At 38.8% G+C, this 26,002-nt stretch overlaps 1 protein-coding gene across 2 annotated transcripts in view; it reads right to left on the bottom strand.

Moving 5' to 3' along the window:
* Positions 1 to 26,002, bottom strand: part of Cep83 (centrosomal protein 83) — an 80,326-nt gene that overhangs the window by 1,197 nt on the left and 53,127 nt on the right. For both annotated transcript variants that reach the window (XM_042693252.1, XM_042693253.1), the window contains 5 exons: positions 21,248 to 21,323; positions 15,131 to 15,288; positions 11,586 to 11,715; positions 1,611 to 1,714; positions 520 to 709 (listed from right to left, as the gene is read on the bottom strand). In XM_042693252.1, coding sequence (XP_042549186.1) covers positions 520 to 709; positions 1,611 to 1,714; positions 11,586 to 11,715; positions 15,131 to 15,288; positions 21,248 to 21,323 — 658 coding nt within the window. The remainder of the gene's footprint in view (positions 1 to 519; positions 710 to 1,610; positions 1,715 to 11,585; positions 11,716 to 15,130; positions 15,289 to 21,247; positions 21,324 to 26,002) is intronic.

Here is a 26,002-nt window from a genome sequence, read left to right on the forward strand (position 1 = left end):
TTCATTACTTGACTCAATTTCCTCATCTATAAATTAGCAATAGTAATACTTGCCCTCAGTTTAATACTTTTTGTCTAAACTTAAAAAGTGCCTAAACAAACTGTTGCTTAAACTGTGGTTAAGTATTTTAAGAATTTCGTTTAACATGTTTTCATTAGTGTTAAAATATTGTATGGAAAATGCAAAGTTAATTGTAATAATACTTCACAGCAGTGTGCCAATAAGCTATAAACTCTAGGTTATTCAAGACTCATTTACCAAGATTTTTTCTATTACCTAATAGGAGATTTGATTCTCAGCATCATCACTAGAAGGAAATACAATTCTACTTCTGGGGGAAATTCAAATCTACTTCTCAGTAAATTTCTATGATAAATGAAAGGGAAGAAGTTAAACTTAGTCTTTGGGTATGCCTTTTGAGGCTAAGACCACATTTAGAATTTGAATTTTAATTCTGTATTTAAATGGGCAGAAACCTACAGAAACATTGAACAGTTTTCCTAAAATAAATGCTCAAACCTGCACGTGAGGAGGAAAGGCTAGGTCCATGCCAGGAACCATGGCTGATGACTGAAGGCTAACAGGATTTGTAGGTGCTGTGGGAGGCATGTGAGGAACCAGGATTAGACTTCGAAACTCATTATGTCTTCTCTGTATATCCTTTAGTCTTTTCTGAAGCCTTGTATACTCTTCAAATGGAACATTTTGTCTTGAAAAGAAAAAAGTACTCCTGTTTATAAATAGTTATACCCCAATCAAGAAGTATTATAATTCACAGAACTAGTAATATTTCAATATTAATATCTACAGATATTACTAAGGTACCTTAGTAAGGTACTAAGTTAAATTTGGCTTAGTTGAAGTTGGTGGCCTTCTACTTTGAGATACACTATACTAAAGTTGGCATGAATCCCACAATCCAGAAACCTCTTGAATGTTCTATAAGAAAACCCATGGTTTACACTATAGTAAGAATTATAACCAATACCAGTGCACATCATAAAACATCACTGCATAATTCTGAAAGCAATTTCCATTATAAAAAGTCTAATACTTGATTAAAAGGTATGGTGACTACTAATTAGTAAATTCAAGACTTTTTATTAACCTGAATCATACAGTGCCACTATTTCCAACTACATATGGTGAATCTTCTTTGCTCAAAAAATGCTGATGATAATGATTATCACCTGGGTTCAGATGTGCAAAACTGAACAAAAGCTAAAGCCCAATAATATTTTTTCTTCCCAGGAAAGCAAAAATTGACCATTGACTCAGTTGTAGCCACAATTTTCAGAACTATGCAACAGACACAACTTCGTTACTTTAGCACCTCCATAGGTACCAACACCACCACCATCGATGCCAACGCTAGTTACATGCCAAAGCCAGTGTCTGAACTTTGTTCTCAATCTCAACTATAACATCCATACCTGACATGTCATAGAAATCTTGTAGTTTAAAGGACCATTAAGAAAGAAAAAGATAGTACAGTTTGAGAAAGTTTTCAAATGTGCATTATAAGCCAAAACACAAAGTACAGTATTCTAAGAAACAAAGCCTTACAATATCAAAATAACCATGAGTATATAAACATACAAACACATTACCTGTTTAGCACCTGGTTTTCTGTTTCCAATTCTTCTTTCTTTGCCTCTAAAACTTCTACTTTCTCCTGCAGTCTCTTCAACTTGTTTTCATGAAGAGATTTTCTCTAGAAAAATAAAGACTAATATAAACAATTGTGTGAACATTTTAACTTCTTATTTGAACAAAACTATATAGTGAATATTTTACATACTAAATTTTTTAAAGTATAGAGATGCAATTTTTCAGGGACGGCATGGAGCCATGTAGTCATAGCTCTTCCTGAAAATTGCAAAGACAATGAATCACAAATCTCCATCTCATCAATGTACAAATAGAATTGTTCTGGATGCCAAATCAGAAAAATTGGTATCTGTAACTAAACTACAAATAAAAAATCTAAAAAGGGAAGAAGTCAAATTACACAAATGAGTCTGTCATCTACAAAGACATCATAAGCATCATTGTCTCAGAAGTTACGTGTTTAAAAGAACGGACGCAAAACTCAAAATGAAGAGCCTGTCTTGAAATGGTAAGTTACTCCAAAGTAAAACATTAAGGGAGAAGAAAGCTGATATAGAGCACAAATGCTTTTCAGTTTTAAAATATGCCTTTCTAGTTAAAAGAGGAAGAATTAACTTTACAATACACAAAGGGAAAGTTTCTACAAGTAAATGTAGGATTGCCTGAGATCAAATGGAATAGTGTAATAAAAGGAGTATATGAACAAAAGTATGTATTTTCACCTTTATAAACAGGTTTTAAAAATAGAATGACACCTCGAATGTTGGAACTCTAGTAGTTGCAGACCTTTTCAATATTTGCTTTCGAACTCCTTTCACTGAAATATAACAAGTTCATAGAAAAATATATAGAATGTAAATGCAAAAAAAGCAAAACTCAGGAGAAAAAAATGCCAGCACAACCACTTCATAGGTCAAAAGCATTTGCATGACAAGTGCCCTTACCTCTTTCCAGTTATGTGCCCAACTAATTTATTTCCAGAAATACAGTTCAGCCTACTTTTAAATTTCAGTTGAAAGGAGTAAGAAGACTCCTCTTTTGTTTGTGAGAGTTACTCATGCTATTACTCACTGGTAATAGGTTAGTCACTGTCAGTCCCTTGGGCTATTACACAATTGATTGTATTCACCCAGTCCACTACTAAGGGCAAAGGATTACTCCCAGTTGGAACCACTAGAGTTTTCACTTCATCCTTCTCCTTGCTTAGTTTCATCCAGGCTCTCTGAATTCCCCCTCATGCTCATGTCTACTCTGGGAAAGGAACCTCTCTTCTGACCTTTATCACCACAAATAGTTATTTATGTAGTCTTGGTAATTAAGGCAGAGAAATCTTGCACAGCTATCATCAAATTTATTTAGATACTATGACATACTATTGCAAATGGTACTTAAATATTTTATATTCTAATTGTGCATAAAGATGTTTATTACTTAGACTTAATATCCAACTTTTAAAATCTAATATCTTAATACCTTATTAATAGATTATATTTAATGCATATATAACAATGCCATCTTTAGATGACAATTTTACTTCCTCTTCTCCAATTGTTATATTAATTTCTTTCACTTGCTAAAAATTTCTAATTCTATTAACTGTAACCTCCAACAATAGAGAACAAAATGGTGATAGTGGACTTTTGCCTTGTTCTTGAATTTGGGTGAATGGAGAAAGCATTCAGTATTTCATCAGCAAGTCAGTGAGTTGGGAGAATTTTTTTTTCTTTTCTTCTTCTTTTTTTTTTTTTAATGCAGGTCCTGAGGATTAATCTCAAAGGGTGAGGGAACTATCTCTGAGCTTTTGTGCTCAAGGCTAGAGCTCTAACACTTGAGTCACAGCTCCACATCTGGCTTTTTGGAGGTTAACTGGAGATAAGACTCTAGTTGCATGACTTCCAACCTCAATCCTCAGATCTATCTCCTGAATGTCAAGGATGGATTACAAGCAGGTGCCTCCAGCACCCAGAAAGCTGGACGTATTTTGTAGACATCTCTTATCAGATTAAAAATTCTATTCCTAATTTAATAACTATGTTGATAAAGTTCAATACATTTTATGTTTAAAACCTCATCAAAATAGTTTTCAGCATTCACTGAAAAATCACAATACCCTTCCTTCTTTGCTCTGAGAGGGTGAGGGACACTGGTCAGTTTTACATGCTGAGCTACCTTTATTCCTACAATAAACTCTTCATTTCATAACATCATTTTAGTGTATACTGAATTCAGTATACACTAATGATTAGGGATGTTTTTTTCCTACTTTCCTATCTGGAAGAGTTTCTGTTAAGACTGGTGTTCTTTCTTCCTTAAGTATTTGGAAGAATTTACCAATGAAGCCAAATGAGGCATTTTCTTTGTGGAAGGTTTTTAATTAAAGACTCCATTTCCTTAATAGATATGACTGATCAAATTTCCTAATTATTCCAGTATTCATTTTGTTAAGATGGTCTTCAAGGAATATATTTATTTCATCTACATTGTACTAACACAATTATTTTTTACAATATTCTTTTAAAATTTTACTATCTATACAATATGCAGTGGTATCTCCTTTTCCAATAAAGGCAACATTCATTGTGTTTATCTAATGCAACTTTGGGTTGTTTGAGGAGAATCAGCCTCACAGTGTCTTATCAGTTTTATCAATGTTTCAAAATCCAGCCCTTGGCATTTTCAATTTTCCATATTTTCTGTTTGACTGATTTCTGCTCATATCTTGAAGGTGTTGATAATGTCTTTTGTTAAATCTATTGAGTTAAAAGTTATTTTGTTTTTAGATTTAAATTTGCTTTAAAAACAAACAAAAAGCTTTCCAGCTAGTTGCTGGTGGCTTAAGCTACTTTCAAAAGATTGAAATCTAAGGACTGAGGTTCAGAGTCAGCTCATGCAGACAAATCCAAATCTCCAAATAACCAGCAAAATGTCAGAAGTGGAGGCTTGGTTCAAATGGTAGAACACCAGTTGTGAAGCTGAGTTTAAGTCCCAGGACCAGCAAAAAAAACAATTTTCCAAGCAGGGGCTGTTGGCTAACCTGTATTCCTAGCTACCTGGGAGGCAGAGATGGAAACAATCACAGGTCCAAGCTAGCCTGAGGAAAAGGTTTATGAAACTCCTATTTCAACCACCAGCTCAATGTGGTGGCACATGCTTGTCATTCCAGCTATTGTGGAAAAAGACAACAGAAGGATCAAGGTCTAGGCCAGTTTAGGGGAAAAATGAGACCCTCTCTAATAAATTAGCGAGGTAAAGAGAATGAGGGGTAGGACTCAAGTGGTAAAGCATGTGCCTAGTCAGTGTGAAGCCCTAAGTTCAAATCCCAGTAGAAAAACAAACAAATGTTTTCCAGTTGTCTGGTATAATTTCAAGCTTTTATTTCTAAGTATAGGCAACACAGTTATTTTTAAAGCCAGTATCTCATTAGTTCATTACCTGGATCTGCTACTTTAGTCTGTTTATACTGGTTATTTCTCATGTTTTTGTTCTTTTGTTTTGCTTTTTGACAGTAGTACGGGAAGCTGAACTTTAACAAGCTAAGCAGGTACTCTACCTCTTAAGCTATACCTCTAGCACTTGTTGCACTGGTTATCTTTGAGATAGGCTCTGTGCCCGAGTTGACCTGAACAGTAATCCTATTTGCTCTTAACTCTGTAGATGGGATGACAGGTCCAAACCAATACATCCATTATTTTTGTTGTTGTTGTTGAAATGGAGCCTTGCAAACTTTTTTGCCCAGGCTGGCTTCAAAATGAAATCCTTCCACTCTCTACCTCTTGAGTAGCTAAGAAAACATACTTGAGCCACCTGTGCTAAGTAAGATGTTTGTTTTTACAATCAATAGATTTTTTTTGGGGGGGGGTGGGGGAGGAGGGCGGTCGTGGGGCCTGAACTCTGGGCCTGGGCACTGTCCCTCAGCTCTTCAGCTCAAGGCTAGTGCTCTACCACTTGAGCCACAGCTCTATTTCTGGCTTTTTCTGCTTATGTGGTGCTGAGGAATTGAACCCAGGGCCTCATGCATGCAAGGCACGCACTCTACCACTGAGCCACCTTCCCAGCCCCAATAACTTTTCTTAGAGCAGTTTTAGACATAGACAGTAGAGAGTTAGCATATACTGCCTTACCCACTCTGTTTACAGAGTGGATTAGATAATAATACTTGTACTGTGGTACATTTGTTAAAATTGAGATATTATTATTAATTATGGTCTGTAGCTTACATGAGAACTCATTCTTTGTGTTCTATGTTCTATGGATTCTGCTTAATATGTCAATGTCCACATGTCTACCATTAAAGTATACAGAATACTTTCATTGGCCATTAACAATTCCCTGTGAAGGAAACCTCCTTATACTACTGATGTCAATTAAAAACAACAAAAAAATCCCTGTGTTCTGCCTATTCTTTGTTCTCTTCACTCCTAAAATCTATACCTAGTAGTGATGTCTTTACTGTCTTCACAGTTTGCTTTATCTAGAAATGTCATATACTGGAGTCTTTTTAGAAGGACCATGCTTTAATATTGGCAAGGGCTAGGCCTTTCACTTCACCTTAGTCCATGGATGAATCCCTTCTGGATCTGAATCCAAAGCCATCAGTGAATGAAATCCTGCTTTGTGGCAGATGCTGACCTCCAACTCTGTTTCCTAAGCCTTTGGAGGTTGTCAAAGCTTTGCTCAACTTTTTAGCCTGCCAGCTTTTCTTCTAAAATCAGTAATTTTCCTAAGAATCTAAGTGCTAAGCTCACCCCTGTAGGATTCTTATCTCTCAGGATTTTTACTTCTTAATGGTTTGTTGAATAACTCTTTAAGGACTTGACAGGGATATTTTTTGTGTATGCGCCAGTACTGGGACTTGAATGCAGGGCCTGGGTGCTGTCCCTTAGCCTTTTTGTTCAAGACAAGGGCTCTACCTCTTGAGCCACAGCTCCACTTCCAGCTTTTTTGTGATTAATTGGAGTTAACAGTCTCAGGACTTTCCTGCCTGGGCTGGCTTCAAACCACAATTCTTAGATAACAGTTTCCTGAGTAGCTAGGATTGAACCACAGGCACCTTGTTTATAGATTTTTTTTTTTTTTTTTTTTACTGTTTTTGTCCAATTTTCCCAGCTGTTGTCATGGTGTCTTAGGCCATTCTAGCTGCTATAGCAAAATACCTCAGACAATAAACAGAAGAAAATTAGCTCTCTTGGCTCTGGAAATTGGTAAATCTAACATTAAGGGTGCTGGTGTATTTGAAGAGAACCTACTTGTTCAGATGGTGCCTTCTGTGAGCAAAAAGAGTTAGTGAGACCCTATCTCAAAGAATAAGCTGAGCATGGTAGAGATAATTATAAACCTAACTATGAATGACTCATAGTAAAAGGATCAAAGTCCAAGGCCAAGGCCAAGGTAAAAAGTGCAAGACCCTACAAAAATAACAAAAGCTAAAAGGACTTCAGATGTGTCTCAAGGGGTAGAACATTTACCTAGCAAGCATAAGGCCCTGAATTCAATTACTGGTATTGCCTTTTCCTCCAAAAAAAGTACAGTCCACAAACCAGAAAGTTAGCCCTTATCACCTCTGCAGACACAAGGTGAGAAACAGGGACTTAATTTCAGTTTTGTACATGTGGATATTTAATTTTCCCTCCATCAGTGTGATATACATTTTAGTCACCTGTGTGAAGAATTAGATGGGTGCAGCTCCATGACTTGCTTCTGAATCTTCTGTTATATTTTATTGGCCTACATGTCAGTTTTACTGTCCATACCATGCCATTTTGTTATTATGGCTCTGTCATACAATTTGAAGTTACCTCTACACCTTGAGCATTGATGTTTATGCCCAGGATGGCTATGTCTATTCAGGGGCTTTTGTGCTTCTATATAAACTTCAGTGCTCTTTTTTTCTATTTCTGTAAAAAGTCCTTGGAATTTTGATAGAGAGTACACTGAATCTGTGTCATTTTCAGTAACATAGCCATTTCACAATATAAATGCTGCCAATCCATGAATATAGATTTTACCATCTTTTAGAGTCTTACTCAATTTCTTTTGAAGTTCGTTTTTGAATATATATATTTTTTTGGGTCCAGTCGTGGGGCCTGAACTCTAGGCCTAGGCGCTGTCCCTCAGCTCTTCAGCTCAAGGCTAGCTAGCACTCTACCACTTGAACCACAGCACCACTTCCGAAGGCTTTTTTCTTTTTGCTTATGTGGTGCTGGGGAATCAAACCCAGGGCCTCATGCATGCAAGGCAAGCACTCGACCACTGAGCCACCTTCCCAGCCCCTCAATTTCTTTACTACTGTATAGTTTTCAATAAGGAAGTCTTTCACCTTCTTGGTTAGGCTTAAGTTTATTTTTGTTTGTTTCTTTTTGAGACTATTGTGAATGGGACTGTCCTCTAGTTTGACCTACTCATCTTCACATCTTTTATTCCATCATCACCTTTAGTCAGTATCTTCATTTAAGAGTCTAAGTCCTAGATATCCTGCTACTACTTTATATTTGACATGTGTCTGATCCTATTACGTTCTTTCTACTCAGCTGACAGTCTTCATTCCATTGCAATAATTCTGTCTATATCCTTTTAAGCTAAAATACTTTGCATTTTGTTCTTATGTACTACATTCTTGTGTTTGTTTTGAGACAAGATCTTATGAAGTTGGTGGATCAGTCCCTAACTTCTGAGCTCAAGTGATCTTCCCTCTTCCGCTTCCTGAATAGTAGAAATACATACCATTTCCTGTGCTATATTCTGTATTGTGTTCCTTCAGAATACCTTTCCTTCATAATACCTCTGAGAGTTACCTTTCATCTTTATTACTACATTCCAATCTATGCTTATATCACTTTAAGCTTATTGTAAACAGTTTCCTATTTGGTATCCCTGTCTTCAGGGTCTTTTTTTTTCTCTCTTGTTTTTTGTTGTGGCATAGTCGTTCTCAAACTTCAGTGTCAAGATCAATCACCTAGGGTATATTCAGATATTTCCTTCATAATATCTTTTTATTTTCATTTTATGTTCATCAAGGACAGACAGCAATGATGGCTTCAATTCTCTCCCTTCTAGTCCCATTCTATATACATAGCATAATGCTAGGCTATATGGAATATTAATTAAGGTGTTTTGAAATTTCAAAATTATGCTTCATCTCCTTTTACAAAACACTCACACCAGAATTATTTCAGAGAAGTAAAACTTAGAAGAAAAATAACAAAGTTGTCATTTCAAGTGTCTCAAAAGGATAAACAACCCATGAGCTCACTCTAAAAGGTCTCTCTTTATACTCACACTTCAAGAATGAGGATGTAGAGAAGTCATCAATAACAGAAGGGCATCTCAACCTGACATCCCTAGTCAAACTTTTCAAAATATCAAAATATCATTCTTTACTAAAGATTCTACCTAAAAACACTTACCAGAAATTATATAAGCCATGCACTTAGTAGTTTTATAACACATCCTGAGATGGCAAAGTATCATTTTTATCTAGCTTGTGGGGAAGAAGAGGGTAAAGTTGCTACTTGTGATTTATAAGAACTAATCACAAGAAAGAAATTCTACAGAATTATGATCTCTATTCTTAGGCTACTATTTTGTTATTTAAGTTTTATTGTGTAGGAAAGTAATGGTATTTGTCACTTAGAAAGTCTGATGCATTCTTCTAAACAATATTTATGTGATTTTCCAGCCAAAATTGTGATACATAGCAATAATTTAAACTCAAGTAGGGAAAATGTATGAGTTAAACTAATTTATAGAGATTATTCTGATACAAGAAATAACACTCACATGGACCATGGCTCTAAGAGAAAAGCAACAAAACATCTGGAATTAAAGTGGAAAGAGCAATGAAGGGAGAGCAAGATTTTAGTCACAGTTTTGATTATCATGAGTCAAGTGATCTTGGGTACTTACAATTGCTAAGGTCCCTTCTAGTCCTAAAACTACACATATTATATATTTTCATAATTATTTTTATGTCACATATAATGTTTGTCCATGTTAACTGATGTAAAACTGTAAGCTATATGAGGGCAGTGTCTCACATGGGGTAATTCTAGAATACTGTCACTGATTTGAACTTAGCAATTTCCTATGACTTAAATATAATACATATTAAAAAGTGAAATGCATACTATGTTATCACCCATTATTTGGTAGGAATTTTAGTAGAAAATATAATGAAATGTTTCTTTTAGGTTTTTAAAACATTACTTCTTCCTCTTTCTGATAAACCTATGATTAGATGATAATCTCTTTCACCACTGGATGTCACCTTTGCTCTAAAAGAAGTCAACACATACTAACCTCAAAAATTAGGACCTAACTTCTAAGACATTTAACCCTAAACCTTAAAATCAGCTTTTATACTTCCTTGTGATTTCTAGCTGCAATCTGGCTTCAGATGTTTCTTGGCTTCAGTGAAAGGAAGCATAAGTAGGCCTTCTAGGTCATCACAAGTCACTAAAACATCCAGTGAAATCCCACCAACATTCATATAATTCTCGGTACATATGTGGAATGAAAGGAAAACAAAAAACAAGTATAAAACACTGGTAATCTTACATAATGTTTTTTTGTTTGCTTTTTGGGTTGGTTGTGGGGCCTGAACTCTGGGCCTGGGCACTGACCCTGAGCTCTTCAGCTCAAGGCAAGTGTTCTACAACTTAAGCCACAGCACCATTTCCGGTTTTCTGGTGGTTAACTGGAGATAAGAGTCATATGGACTTTCTTGCTAGGGGTGGCTTTGAACCATGATCCTCAGATCTCAGCCTCCTAAGTAGCTAGCATTGTAGGTATGAGCCATCAGTGCCAGCTTACATAATGTTTTTTTAAAAAAAAAATTGTGAAAATACCGTACAGAGGGGTTACAATTACATGAGCAAGGTAATGAGTACATTTCTTATCAAGCATTGTTGCCTCCTCCTTTGTTTCTCCTTCCCATCCCTTCCCATCCCCCCCCCCATAATGTTTTATAATCCAAATAATTATACTACTTTTAGGATATGAAAAGAGAAAATATTCAGAAGCCAGGAGAGTGGGGAAGTGATGACCTTTAGACAGCTAACATCATTCCAACTGACAGTCATGTCCAGTACTTAAACCCACTAACATAAAATGATGGCTAGGACCAGCATCTTTAGCTTCCAAATTTAGGATCTATGAATGATTTGGTTATCTTCTCTTATGCAAATGTAAACAATTTTCCTTTCCAATAAACATACAGATAGTAAGATATTAGCACCTCAACCCAAGAGTATGTTTCTCTCACCTCATATCGCCTCTGCTCTAGTGAGCCAGTTACTGGTGACAATCACTGCCACAGGGAGATACTGTCATAGACGACTCCTACAACATGCCTTAGGTTTGCTGAAGTAGAATAAAAGTTGTACACTACTAACCCAGTAACTGAGTCCCAGGTCCTGCTGCTGGGCCAAAGATATATTTGTCCTATAATTCTGAGTTGAAAACAAAGCCTTTTGATCACAATCTCAGAGATGCTATGAATAGCTGAAAAAGTGCCTAACCACATTAATCAAGCCAGGCCAGGCACCAGGCTAACCTTCTAATCCTTGCTACTCAGGAGGTTGAGATCTGAGGATTGTGGTTTAAAGCCAGCTTGGCCAAGAAAATTTGTGAGACACTTATCTCCAATTAACCACTTAAAAACCAGAAGTGGAGATGTGACAAGTGGTAGAGTACTTTGAGCAAAAGTGCAAGCCCTGAGTCCAAGGCCCAGGACTGGCAAAAACAAAAAAAGAATTAAGCCAGAAGCCAAGTGCTGATGGCTCATGCCATCAGTACTAGCCTTGAAAAGCTGAGCTTGAACTCATGGTTAGATGCTAGCCTGGGCTATAAAGTTCATGAGACTCCCTTCTGAACCAATAAGTGTCATCCTAGCCATATGGGTAAAGTACAAATCAACTTTAAACAAAATCAAGCCCTACCCTTAGTTTAAACGTGCCCTGTTTATCATTACTACTTGCCTTTTTCTGAGCAGTTGCAGCTCGTTGTAGTTTCTCTTTAGCTTGATTATACTTTTCTTCTCTGTCTTTGATACGCTCGTGAAGCTTATGCTTTTCTTCCAACCACTGTATTTGTTTTTCTTCTAATGTTCTGCCAGAAGAATATATGCAAAGTATGGAAGTTAACATAAATTCTTATAATAAATATCATCCCGAGTATATACAAATTCACTGTTGCTGACCAAACACTTTTCCAATTGCAGGTTTGTATGTATATGTGTATGGACACAGATTTACTAATATAACCATTACAGAGAATTTCTTATGAATCAGGCTCTGGATTAGAACAGTGAGTATATTGTTTTCAAAAATGTCCTTCAAGTTAGGTTCTTCTGCCAGGTCTTTTATTGTGTGTGGGAGGTCAAGATCAGAAGACTTGTGATTCCAGGCCAGCCTGGGCAGAAAAATCCATAAGACTCAATCTAAATAGAAGGAGCCAGGCTTAGGGGCTGGGAAGGTGGCTCAGTGGTAGAGCGCTTGCCTTGCATGCATGAGGCCCTGGGGTCGATTCCTCAGCACCACATAAGCAAAAAAAAAAGAAAGAAAAAAAAAAGAAAAAAAGAAGGAGCCAGGCTTATCATCGCAGCTTCAAAGGGGAACCTAAGATAGGTGGGGCTCAGTCCAGGTGTGTGCCAAAGGAGGAAGCAAGATGCTATCTAAAAAATAACTAGCATAGTCAGGCATCAGTGGCTCACACATGTAATCCTAGCTATTCTAGAAGCTGTGATTCAGAGGATGGTGGATCAAGACCTGTCCAGGCAGAAAAGTCCACTAAACTCAAATCTCAAAAACTAAACCTCAAAAAGAACTAACAAAAAGCTGGGTTGAAGGTGTGTCTAAAGTGGTAGAATGACAGCCCACAAGCCAGAAGAGTAAGCCCAAAGCCTTGAGCTCAAACTCCAGAATTGCCCACCCCCCCCCCCCCTCAAGAAAAAGCAACAACAACAAAAAACAAAGTACAGTGCAGGCCAAGACTGTGATCCCAGCTGTTTTGGAAGAAGGGGTCAATGATCAGGGGTTCAAAGTTCAAAGCCAGCTCAGGCAAAAAGATGTGATCAAAATGCCAAACAATGGGGCTGGGAAGGTGGCTCAGTGGTAGAGTGCTTGCCTTGCATGCATGAGGCCCTGGGTTTGATTCCTCAGTACCACATAAGCCAAAAAAGCCAGAAGTGGTGCTGTGGCTCATGTGGTACAGTGCTATCCTTGAGCTGAAGTGCTGAGGGACAGCGCCCAGGCCCAGAGTTCAGGCTCCATGACCCCCCCCCCCCCCCCAAAAAAAAACCAAAAAACCCAACTCCAAACAATGGACAGGACTGGTCCACAGGTGGTACACACTTATTATTATAGCTACTAGGAAAGCATAATGGTTGGGGGTAGTGGTGTGCTCTTGTCATCCTCATCAAAATGGGAAAGCACAAGTAGGAGGACTGCAGCCCAGGCTAGCCTGGGCATAGTAAATAAGGAACCTAACTCAAAATTAAGTAATAGAAGAAAAGGTTGGGACATAGATCAAATGGTAGAACAACTAACTGTTTAACAAGCCCAAGGCCTTGAATTCAACTCCTAAGACCACTGAAAAGAAGAGAAATAAAGAAACAAACAAAAACAACTGCAACAACAGCGATGGAAGCATAGCTTAGTAGAATGTTTGTCTAGCAAGAACAAGGCTGGGTGTTCTAGTGCATACCTGTCATCACAGCTACAGCAGAAAGAGTAGCTAAAAGGATCACAGAGAAAGTATAAATAAGATCAAAGTACAGGCCAGCTTGTGAGAAAGGCAAGACCTTATCTTAAAATAATAAGAGCAAAAATGTCCTGCAGGCATGCATTTAAATCCCAGTAAAGGAGGGGAGGATGATAAAAGAAAATCAAGCTGGGTATCAAGTCAATGAAGTATGTTTTCTGATTAGAGTAAAATTCATATAAATGATAAAGATAACATCACAATTTAACTTTAAAGATAGTATGCCCATTTTATATTACTTTTAAATGTCCTTACTGTGGACATTACAAATGAGAACAAACAATAAGAATTACTACCCTAAGGTGATACAGAATTTAAGTAGGTTAACTTAAACTAAAATTATACTCAGACCTCCAGTTCTGTTGTTTTCTTCTATACAATCCTATAAATAACATTCTAAACTAAGAACTACTTAAACTTGCTAGCTATATTGCCATTTCAAATACTTTGATTTATAGAATATGAATTTCTATTCCTGAGGTTTAAAAAATATCTTTTGCTTATAAAAAACAGAAAGTAGCTGGGCGCCAGTGGCTCATGTCAAAAATCCTAGCTACTCAGGAGGCTGAGAACAGAGGATCACAGGTCAAAGCCAGCCTGGGCAGGAAAGTCCAATAAACCACTAGAAAACTGAAGTGGTGGTGTGGCTCAAGCAGTAGAGTACTCGCCTTGAGCTGAAGAGCTGAGGGACAGCACCCAGGCCCAGAGTTCAAGCCCCATGACCACCAACAACAACAACAACAAAAAGTAAACTCCCTGGAATGACATCTTTCTTACTCCTTTTCCTGAAATCCAATTCTACGTATAAAACTATGGACAAGTCTTAAGAACAAATTTGAGAAGACAGTATTTTACAGATAGAAACATTTTATAAACAAAAAAACCACAAAATAGTTCATCTATGTATTTCTCTATCCTTATGATGCTGGGATTGAATGCAGGGCTTTATGCATGTTAGCAGACACAACCATTGAGCTGAATCCCTATCCCCTCTGCCACATCTAAATAAAATGTCCAGAGAATATAAGACTATGAAAATAACCAAAGTAATTTTTCTGCCAGGAGTCAGTGGTTAATGCCTATAATCCTAGCAACTCAGAAGATAAAGACCTGACAATAGAAGTTTGAAGTCAGCCAAGAAAGTCCATGAAACTCTTATCTCCAATTAAGCACACACACAAAAAATACATATAAAATAAAAATGCTAAGCTGGAGCTACGGCCCAAGTCCTAGAGCACTATAGCCTTGAGCAAAAAAGCTCAGGACAATGCCTAGGCTCAAGACCCAGGACCAGTAAAATAAATGAATAAATCTTTTCCTACTAGTTTATTCTGTTGTCTTTTACTAACAAAATGCAAGGCCCAAATTATCTTTTCAAAAGGAAAATCCAAAGGTCTGGTAGTAATTCCAAGAAGGAAGTTTTTATGTGCACAAGAATAAACATGTGCATGCACATATACAACCATAATCACATCACTCTGTTCTCTGGTATTCTGAAGGAATGTTTAAGTTTGCTAATTGAGTAGTTTTTCTTTGAAAGTTTGCAAAATACTGTGCTGAGGCAGAATTTTAAAAGGCTATTTGCCTTCTTAATTTTTTAAAAATCAACTGAGGCTATCCCAAAAGTTTATTTTATAGAAATATTACATAATGCATACTATCCAAGGGTATTTGTAACTAAACATAAACATATCAGTAAAATACATGTTATGCAGCAAAAAGAGAAAACAGTTTACATTAACAAAAAAAAGGAACAACCTACTTTTCAGCCTCTAGTTGCACTTTTTCAGCTTGGCTTCTTAAACTTCGGCATTCCTGCTTTAATCTCTCCACTGTTTCCTTGAGCATTTCATTTGAATTCAGCAGGTCATTCTCTGACTGTGTCAGTGAGGTCACCTGGATCTGCAAATGACTGACTTGCTTAAAAGAGAAGAAAAAAGAGAAACATAAAACCACTACACACACATAGCAAGGTATGTGAGAAGTAGGGGATACTGACTATCTCCCCTCACAAGTACTGGGGTGCTCTCAAGGATGCCCCAACATTAAGAACTAGCAGCAGCTAGCAACATTTCTTTCTATAACCAGAGACGGTTGATAACTAAATGTTCCTTGGTCTGATTCCCTTCTTTTCTTCCCCAAATACACATGGTACAAGAGGTATTGGGAGTGGGAGAAAGGAGGAGTTCAGAGTAGACAAACTAGGCTGAGAATGTAAGTCAGATGGGGAAACAGCTTAAGAAACCTGCCACATACCTGACAATCAGCCTCCCTTCTGCGTAGTTTGCTCTCAGCACAGTCAGAATAGTTGGGGATAATAAAAGCAGGACCACTCTTGCCTTGTTTTTCTTAACTTCTAAGCATCTTGCATGTCCAGTGTTTGTCAGAAAGTATTCTGAGAAATCTAAGGAAACCTAGGGATTCCTTGGCCTCTAGAGGTATTTATCAAGCTGCATGACACTTGGGGCTTGTACTCCATCCTAATTTACCTTCATCTGGGAGTACTTTTTCCTCATAAAAAGTAATTATGTCATTATAGACGGACAAGCTAGAAAGAGTCACACTGCCCCTAAGTTATATCTAAATATTATACGCTATGCTCAGTTTTATCTACATCTCCCACAAGCTATTTTATCAACTAAAAAACAATAAAAGCCTTCATTTTCCTTTCATGTCCTTTTACCTTTTTAGCTATTCGCTGAGACAGTTAGGAGCAAACAGAATCAAGAAAGAAAGGGACCTAAAGAAGGACATTCAAGGGCCAAAAGAAAACTTTTGTTTTTGGAGACAGGATCTCATGATGTAGCCCAGGCTGCCCTCAAATTCACAATCCTTTGCCTCAGCTTTTGTGTTAGAAATATAGGTATAGGGGCTGGGAAGGTGGCTCAGTGATAGAGCACTTGCCTTGCATGCCTGAGGCCCTGGGTTCGATTCCTCAGCACCACATAAGCAAAAAGAAAAAGGCCGGAAGTGGTGCTGTGGCTCAAGTGGTAGAGCGCTAGCCTTGAGCTGAAGAGCTGAGGGACAGTGCCCAGGCCCAGAGTTCAGGCTCCACGACCAGACCCAAAAAATAAAAATAAATAAATAAATATAGGTATATGCCACTACACCCAACAAGAACCAAGATTCTTGGTGTAACATATTAAATGTAAGGACCTTCGAGGGCAGCGCCTACGCAGTGAGGCACCTCCCACTTCCAGCCCCCGACGATATAAAAAGGGGCCTCCAAGGAGCCAGACGGCACCATTTTCTCCCTTTTCTCATGAGAACTTGGCCTTGTCAGCTCTGCTGGCAATAAATCTTTTCCTCTACTTGAGGAAAAGTGGTCTGTCCACTGGTCTTTTGGGTTACTTTCTGCCTGGGTTACATTTTCCTTTCATTTTGGTGGCCTGTACAGGGCTCCCCAGAACTAACCCACAGTCCTAGGCAGACCTCCAAAGACCTCCGAGCTGGTTTCCTACTGATCAAATGCCTCCTACACATCTGCCAGCAGCTGATCAAGTCCTACTCCCAGGTAAGTGAAGAGTCTAGAGGCTTAGATTTCATAGTACAGGCTCCATACCTCATACCTCTGGCGGGGTCTTCAGCCATCACCCCCCCCCCCCAAAAAAAATTGGCCAAGTATCTAAGCCACATTTCCAAGGCCTCTGTGGCCAAGGGATGCTTGGAGAAACGTGAGGACATTTCCCATTGGTTGTTTACCTCTTTTTTGAGCCAAATTGCACTGCCAAGGACGCTTTGCAGGAAGCTTTTGGTTCCAGACTACTTACCATGGGAGGGACACAATCTCTAATACTCCTAACATTCCTCAGGACATCCCCTTGGGTTATCTCTTAAAATAATCTAAAAGTGCTCCAACTTGAATCTGACATTGATTCACAGGAGCTCAGATACTTCTGTACTGAGCTCTGAATATTCACTGGACGATAAGTCCACATGGCCCATTCATGGGACACTGGATCCCAATTATTATATGGGATCTATCCAATTTCTGCAGGCAGTCAGGCAGGTTAAAGGAGGCCAGCTACGTAGATGCTTTCTTTCTTTCTCTCCTTCTTCCAAACTAAACTTCTCCCTGAGTCCATGTTCTCCTTCTCAACTACTCCTGGCCACAAGGCCTCGGCTCATAACCCAGACTCTATTCCAGATGAGTTGCCATTTCTAACAGGTGGGGCAACAGACCCTTAGGCTGCACCGGAGGAGATTGGACTTCCACTAAAGGAGGTGGGACTTCCACCGGAGGTGGCAGCCCCTCCCCCCCCCAATTGATCCCACAGCCCTCAATCGGCTGGTCACCCATTCCCACACCCTCTGCTCCTGCACCATCCAAGGCCAAGGCCCCCTTCTCTCGGTAACCCCCTCCCCCCCCACACAGGACAAAAGCACACCTGGCTTGGCCACTGCAAACCAGCTGTCTCAGCTGAAAGATGCCCTGGAAGTTGTTACATGCCTTACAGAAACATTGAGCACCATCCTTACTCAGGGCCTGCTACAGATCAGAATTCTACTTTAGCCCGCATTCTCCCATTACAGGAGGTGGCAGGGGCCAATGGCATAGTCACAGTGCATATGCTGTTCTCATTAAATGACCTAGCACAGATTCAGACACGTGTGGGGTCTTTCTCTGCCAATCCTACTGCCTACATCAAGGAGCTTCAGCATGTATTTCTATCCTATGAGGTAACCTGGCGTGATGCGTATTCAAGATATAATCTTGAATAGTACCCTTCTACCAGGGCAACAGCAGGATGTTTGGGAAAAGGCCCATGCAGATGAAAACCACCAGACCACCCCCTATCATCCAATTGGGACTGAGGCAGTGCCTGACCAGGAGCCTCACTGGGATTACAATTCCCAAGGTGGTCGCCAAAGGTGAAACTAATTTATTGACTGTAAAATGGAGGGTCTCAACCAGGCGGGCTGCAAAGCCCTCAACTATGACACAATGGCCACAGTCATACAAGACAAAAATGAAAACCCTTCTGCCTTTTGGGCCAGACTGAGTCAGACCCTCCTTCAATACACTAACCTAGACCCCGAGTCTGTGGACGGACAACTCTGTTTAATGACTCATTTTATTAATCAATCTGCTCCAGACATCTAGGATAAATTTAAAAAACTAGACAGGGGGCCCCTAATCCCCACTGGTAAGGCTATGGAGGCAGCCTTTAAGGTGTATCACAGCAGGGAGGAAAAGGCCAAACAGCTCAAATACCAGATGCTAGCCAAAAATCTACCAGCCTCCAGCCTTGCAACCCTTTTCTGAGGGGGTTCACCTGAGCCCTGCTATGACTGTGGTTGAAAGGGGCACTGGAGGGAAACCTGCGTCCTGAAGAAGCCGTGCTACCAATGTGGCCAGTTAGGCCATAGGGACCCAGCCTGCCCACAGCCATGTGAGCCAACCCAACCATGCCCCAAGTGCAAGGTTTCGGGGCATTGGACCATGGACTATCCATCATCTTCTCAGAGGCTGTGGCCATCCACCAAGGCCACATCATCCCCTCCTGGCACTCTGGGACTGGCAGCCAAAGAAGACTGAGGAGGTCTTGGACTCCTGGCCCCGACCACTCCTATCACCACGCAGGAGCCCAGGATGACAATCATGGTTGCAAGTAAGATGACCTAGCTTTTGGTGGACACAGGTGCTATGCATTCATTGCTCACTGAGTTCCATGGCCAGACCTACCTAGCCAATACCTCCATAGTTGGGGTGGAGGGAAAACCTTACAAACCCCAACCGCCCCTCTCCCCATCATTTGTCTTTTTTCAGGAGTGGCCTTCTGTCACTCCTTTCTTGTTATCCCCCACTGTCCAGTTCCACTGCTGGGTAGAAATCTCTTGACCAGATTTGGAGCCTCCATTACCTTACGCCCTTCCCCATTGGCACAACACGATATTGACTCGACCTCCCCCTCCCCTGCAATCTCATTGTTGATGGCTTCAGTTGGCTCACCTAGCGACCCCTCAGATTTCCCTTACCCACCCTCTGAGGTGGACCTCACCTGGCTCCACCAAGCTCTCGGCTAAGTGGGAGGGATCCTACTCTGTAACTCTACTCCCACAGCCATACAGATTCAGGGATGTCCACACTGGATTCCCATCTGCCTCTGAGCCAACTGGACCCCTATCTCTACAGATAAAAAAGATCAGACCCAGTCTTCCTTCAGTCATTGAGGAACCAGAGGACCCTGCTCTGGACAAGTAAAATCTTCATAACCACCACGACCTTGGTCAACTTTGTGTATAGTACCTGGCACTCCTCTCCCCCTCATTGACTACAGTGCCCCCTTCTCAGCAGGAAGGAGCTCCAGAAGACAAGACCTTCGCCCATATTCCCTGCCCAGTAATGCACATATTAAAGCAAAAAGGGGGAAAATGTGAGGAAATGCCCACCTCACAGACCTAGTCTCTGCCTTTGATGGCAGCACTTGTGCAGTAGGTAAGGCATCTCCCACTTCTGGCCCCCCATGATATAAGGGGCCTCCCAAGGAGCCATGGTGCCATTTTCTCCCTTTCCTCATGAGAACTTGGCCTTGTCAGCTCTGCTGGCAATAAATCTTTTCCTCTACTTGACTTCTGTCCACGTGGTCTTTTGGGTTACTTTCTGCCTGGGTTACATTTTCCTTTTATTAAATAAATGGGAAATAATGTCATTACTTCCTGAAGGTATTAAAGCCAAATAAAATAGGACTATGCATATCCACAGAACAAAGTAAAATGGGGATCTTCAGGATTCTGAGAATGAATGTCTTTGTGTAGACTAATAGTAGAATGGCAAACTTTAAATGTACATTATAGTTTCCAAATAAGCAGCCTTCAATGAGATTAATGCTTCTACATTCATGGGATGACAGAAACCACAATGCCAACGACACCAGGTAATTTCTCCCAGAGACTCAAATGTTATGTCCTCCTAGTTGATATTTAAGAACCAGGTCTGTACATGTAAAGCAGTCTCAGGTAACATAAAAGCATAAATCCTAAAAATGGAATTTTCACTACTTCATAGTATATAGACAAAAACCTCATTTTAAATAATAAGTAAAAGAGAATTCAGAAAGAATACTCTTCTGTATTTTGGCCTAACATTATATAAATTTTTCTTTTACTTTTTTCCATAAATATAATTCTTAGATTTCACAGAGATATGGCCAATAATAGATAAAGGTTAGTTACAAGCCAATTAATTGACTTAAAATATAGGCAATATTTCTAACCAACTTTTAAGCTAATTAAAATTAAAATTTTATACAATGCCAATGGCTGACACGTATAATCCTAGCTACTCACAAGACTGTGATCTGAGGATTGCGGCTCAAGGCCAGATCAGGCAGGAATGTTCTTGAGACTCTTATCTTCAATTAACCACCAAAATAGTAATAATAATCATGCCAATAATAATAAATTTAAAGTTCTGATTATTAAAATACTGCCCTTTATATACATTTCTTAAATTTGTCATGGGCCACAGCATATAAATACATTAATACAAATGTCAGCAAAACTAGTCTACTAAATTAAAACAGAAGTTGAAGTATTTTCTTTTACATATCACTCATCACTTTATCAGTTGTTGTGATCAGATCATTAGAGTTATATAAGAAATTCCAGTAACTACAAAATATCATTTTTTTGGTGTATGTGTCAGTACCAGGGCCTTGAGCTCATCTTTTCTGCTCATGGCTGCCACTCTACCACTTGAGCTACCTCTCTAGCCCAGCTTTTTTACTGGTTAACTGGAGAGTCTCTTGAATTATTCTGCCTTTGAACTTTGATCCTCAGATCTTGGGTCTTTTGAGAGCTGGAATTACAGGTATGAGCCACCAGTGCCTGGCACAAAACACAATTTTAAAGTGCTTTAAAAATAAAAGCATCATACCTGCTTCAGATCAGAATTCTCATTCTTTTGTTTCTCTGCATTTTCAACATTCACAATTTGTTGTTGAAGTTTTAACCTAAAAACCACAAGTCAACAGAAGACACAACAAATCCATAATTCATTTTACCAAATAAGATAATCATTTCATTGAATATCTATTGTCTACCAGGCACTGTACTAGGCAAAGTGGTTGGTGCAATCACAAAGGTGTAGACTTCTAGAAGCTAATCCATCTTCATATATAACTAAAACAACACACTTTGCTGAAAAAGTACTGTGCTAGAATCTAAAACTAATGTTAAGATATTCTTAGGATGGACTGGGAAGGTGGCTCAGTGGTAGAGCGCTTGCCTTGCATGCCTGAGGCCCTAGGTTCAATTCCTCAGCACCACATAAGCAAAAAGAAAAAAGTCAGAAGTGGTGCTGTGGCTCAAGTGGTAGAGAGCTAGCCTTGAGCTGAAGAGCTGAGGGACAGCGCCCAGGCCCAGAATTCAGGCCCCACGACCAGACCCCTCCCCCAAAAAAATATATATATATATTCTTAGGAGAAAATTCATGATTTAAGATCGTTACATTTAATATTTTAAGGAATAATGGATCCTAAACAAAATGAACCTTAATAAGTATCTAATGGTTTAGATATATTAAGTTTCAAATCTCCATATACAATAGTTAAAAATATTCTTTCAAAACACAATGTAGTAGATTTAGGAATAAACTGTAGTTTCTCTTCTGCTTAGGCTTTGAATATTTAAGTTGTCTCATATTTCAAAAGATAGTAAGTCATATTGGAAGACTAATGTATGGGAAAGTACAATTAAGTTCAGTAGGGGATCAGTAAAAACTATGGAAAAGACATGAAATCTGAACTAGACCTTGAAGGCAAAACAAGAGTCTGACACAGAAAAGCAAAGATTTTATATAATATACGTGGAAAAAAGTGTGAATGATGAAGCAAGATGTTACAGTATTAATAAAATTACTGTTTGTTTTAGGAGTAAAGAAAAAATATTTTCACTATCATAGGAAGGTAAGAATAAAACCAGATGGGAGATAATAAATTTTAAGATATCAAGAAAGTGGAAGAATTCATTCCCCAGTCTATGCTTATTACTAGTAAGCTAAGCTGAAAAGGTAGCAAAGTCAGGTTAACAGACTTAATTAAAGAAAAGAGAAACAAAGAACTACCAGTTTCAATGGAGTAGCTAAAGAGAAAGAAAAGGCACTTATGTCTTTGAAGGGAGTTATTTAGAAGATGACAAGGCCAGGATGCAGCTATGTCTATGGAAAGTGGAAGCAGAATGCAGATAAGAATGCCATAGTGAAGACATAAGTATTATAAGGTTAAAGGTATAGTTCAAGCATATGGATAGGCAGTTTCTAAGAATGGTGGCATGGGATTAAGAAACAGAGAAATGGTTGAGACAGACATCAAAGACTTCAATAAATGCTAAGGAATAACTTGTAAATCAGTAACTGAAAAAGAAAACAGATAAACTGAATGCAAAAATACTGAAGGAAAAATCACTTTTAATGAAAGTTAGTCAAACAATATAGTCTGAGTTTACAAATGTTCATTTCCCTTGTTGATCTTTTCTTGCAGGGCAAGGGTATAATAATTTTCACTTAAAAGAGTTTCCAGATTATATATGTCATTAGTAGAAAGTCAAGTTTTACTTAAGATTTTTATTTTTTACTTGGTATGGAAGTGCAAAACATTGATTTATAATAAACAGGGATTTGAAGGCTACAGTAGAGAAAGTTGGTGAAGGACAGATGGAGGGTATAAAGTACTAACCTAGTATGTGTAAGGCCTTGGATCACACACACACACACACGCATTTTAATGAATAGTTGGCTAAGTAGAAATCAAAATGAAGGATAAATAAGTTAGGTAATAATAGACTATAATTACTTTAGACTTTAGAAGTAATTATGGAAGTAGAAATAGGAGACAGAATAGAGGACCAAGGTACAATGGAGAATTCAGCTGTGGGAACATTTAAATAGAAATTTTAAAATAATATTAAGGTGAAGTTCCAAGTTCCTTTCAAAGTACAAGGTAGCCAGCCAACAGTTGCTTGCGGTATAGATTTTCTATGGCACACAGCTCATACGTGCTTTTTCAACTTTGAATGAATATTTATTGAGTGCCTATGCATGCTGAATGTAGTTCCATAGGTTCTGAATATCCTGGAAAATACCAAAGTCAGAATCTTGGCCCTTAACAGACCAATAGTGCTATTTGGCAAAGTACTTTGATGATGAAATTACCTACAATCCTTACCTATCTTCAAGTTGCTATAGAGCATCAGACATGTGGCTGGGCTGGTATGATTAATTTCTTAGAATTGTAATTAACCTAACTTTAGGTATTAATAAATAGTTAAACATCACTAGCTATACCATAATGGATGGTAAAGGTTCTACTGTAACTCCTTGCCTTTATTTTCTGTTAGTCTCAAAATAATATGACAAGAAAGGTTGTACATGTGATTTCTCTATTGTCAAAAGTCAATACCCAGATGCCCCTCAGTAGATGAATGGATCAAGAAAATGTGGTATATATACACAATGGAATTCTATGCCTCCATCAGAAAGAATGACATTGCCCCATTTGTTAGGAAATGGAAAGACTTGGAAAAAATTATATGAAGTGAAGTAAGCCAGGCTCAAAGAAATAGGTCCCATGGTTTCCCTTATTTTCAATAACTAGTATATGTCTGAGTCAAGCAGAAAAGATCAGATAAGTTGATGTTAGGGAAATGAACCCTAAGATATGTATTCAAATGTTTTTTTCTTTCATGTGATTGTTTCTAACACATTTATAAGATGATTTCTTTGTTGCTTTGTATGTCCCTCTCCCATGTTATAACTCCTACTTTCACTGTATTTGATGTTATAATTTGTGGAGGGGAAGGGAAAAAATAAATCGTTTAAATAGGGATACAAGTGGACCCATTGCAACAATGAGACGTACAAGTCGTATGTCGAAAACGAACTTTACAACTTTGGTGGGGGGGGGGGGGTTGGGTAGGTGGAGGCGGGGGGAGGATGGGATGGGAAGGAGAAACAAAGGAGGAGGCTACAATGCTTGATAAGAAATGTACTCATTATCTTGCCCATGTAATTGTAACTCCTCTGTACAGTATTTTCACAATTAAAAAAAAAAAGTTACTAGAACAAGTCTCTTGCAAATAGCCAATGGCCTTCTAATACCAACCTTTGAAAGCAAGTTTCCCCACCTGCAGGCACTGGAAATTGATTCTGGCAATTATTAACAGAAAAGGACTTTCCTGGAGAGATATAAGAGCCACTGAATCCAAAAAGGATTACAGAACCACACAGCAACTGACAGAAATCACAGGCAAAGTCATGTAACAGGAACCACCTGGTCCTTCACCGCTATCACCTCCATTATTTACTCAGCTTCTTATTACTAGTACAACAGATTATTCTTCTCAAGATGGGGCATAAATAGAAATGATGACATACTAAATGTTTAGAAGCAAATACCCAAAATAAGCAACATCAATTCTAACCTGATGAAACAAAATGTCAAATGTTTATAAAACTCTTAAGAAAAAATAGCCCCAAATGGAAAGAAAATAGAACTCTAGCTTTAAGCCATGCAAAAGATAAATTAACTTACATTATTGCTACAGGATATCTTTTTTTTTTTTGGTCGGTCATGGGGCTTGAACTCTGGGCTTGGGCGCTGTCCTTCAGCTCAAGGCAAGCGCTCTACCACTTGAGCTACAGCACCACTTCTGGTTTTCTAGTGGTTTATTGGAGATAGGAGTCTCACGGATTTTCTTGCCCGGGCTGGCTTTGAACCGCGATCCTCAGATCTCAGCCTCCTGAGTAGCTAGGATTACAGGCGTGAGCCACCAGTGCCCGGCCTAAAAGTGACTAGTAAGGTATTGTTTTTTGTGGGGGTTTTTTTGTTTGTTTTTTGGGGTCAGTCATGGGGCTTGAACTCTGGGCCTGGGCACTGTCCCTCAGCTATTCAGCTCAAGGTGAGCGCTCTACCACTTGAGCCACAGCGCCACTTCCACTACAGGATATCTTAAATGATTGATTGTCCCTTCCCTTGGTTAGTTACTGCTACTTCTTCCCCAAATACCTCCTCCCCACTTCTGACATTAAACTGCACATCAATCACTACACAGAAAGACAGGTACAGTCTGGCTAAGCTAGTGTGTCCAATCCTCCTTTCACAGTGACAGGCCCTGGGACAGATAGGTGAAATAGAACCAAACCTTTCTCTATGAGACTTTTTCTGACCTGAACTGGCAAATAAGAACTATCTTCTTAGGTCTGAGCCTTAACAGAGAGCTGTAGGAAAGAAGCAGGCAATGGAGACAGAAAAGGAGAAAAAAGGAGGAAAGCCACTTTTATCTGTTCAGTTGAGTCCCAGATCCAAGAGAAGGGTAGAACCCCTGTCCTTTCTACAACTTGTCAGCCAATTAAGCCTTTTATTTGATTCCTACTTGAAGTTGGATTTCTGCCATAAACAAAAGTGAACTAAATACTATTATAATTTTATAGTACAGGTAATTTATAAACATTACATATAAAATAAATGTAGTGTGGAAGCCTTTTTGAAATATACTTTTATTTAAAAAAAACTTGCTTTTGGCAATATGACTGGTTAATGATAAAGGAAGCCATTTTAATGGTTTGAAATTTTCATCATACCAAGACCTTCTCTCTCTCTCTCTCTCTCTTTTTTTTTGTCAGTAGTGGGGCTTG

Source organism: Dipodomys spectabilis, unplaced genomic scaffold (assembly GCF_019054845.1).
Source record: "Dipodomys spectabilis isolate Male_0828 unplaced genomic scaffold, ASM1905484v1 ptg000163l, whole genome shotgun sequence".
Taxonomy (NCBI): Eukaryota; Metazoa; Chordata; class Mammalia; order Rodentia; family Heteromyidae; genus Dipodomys; species Dipodomys spectabilis.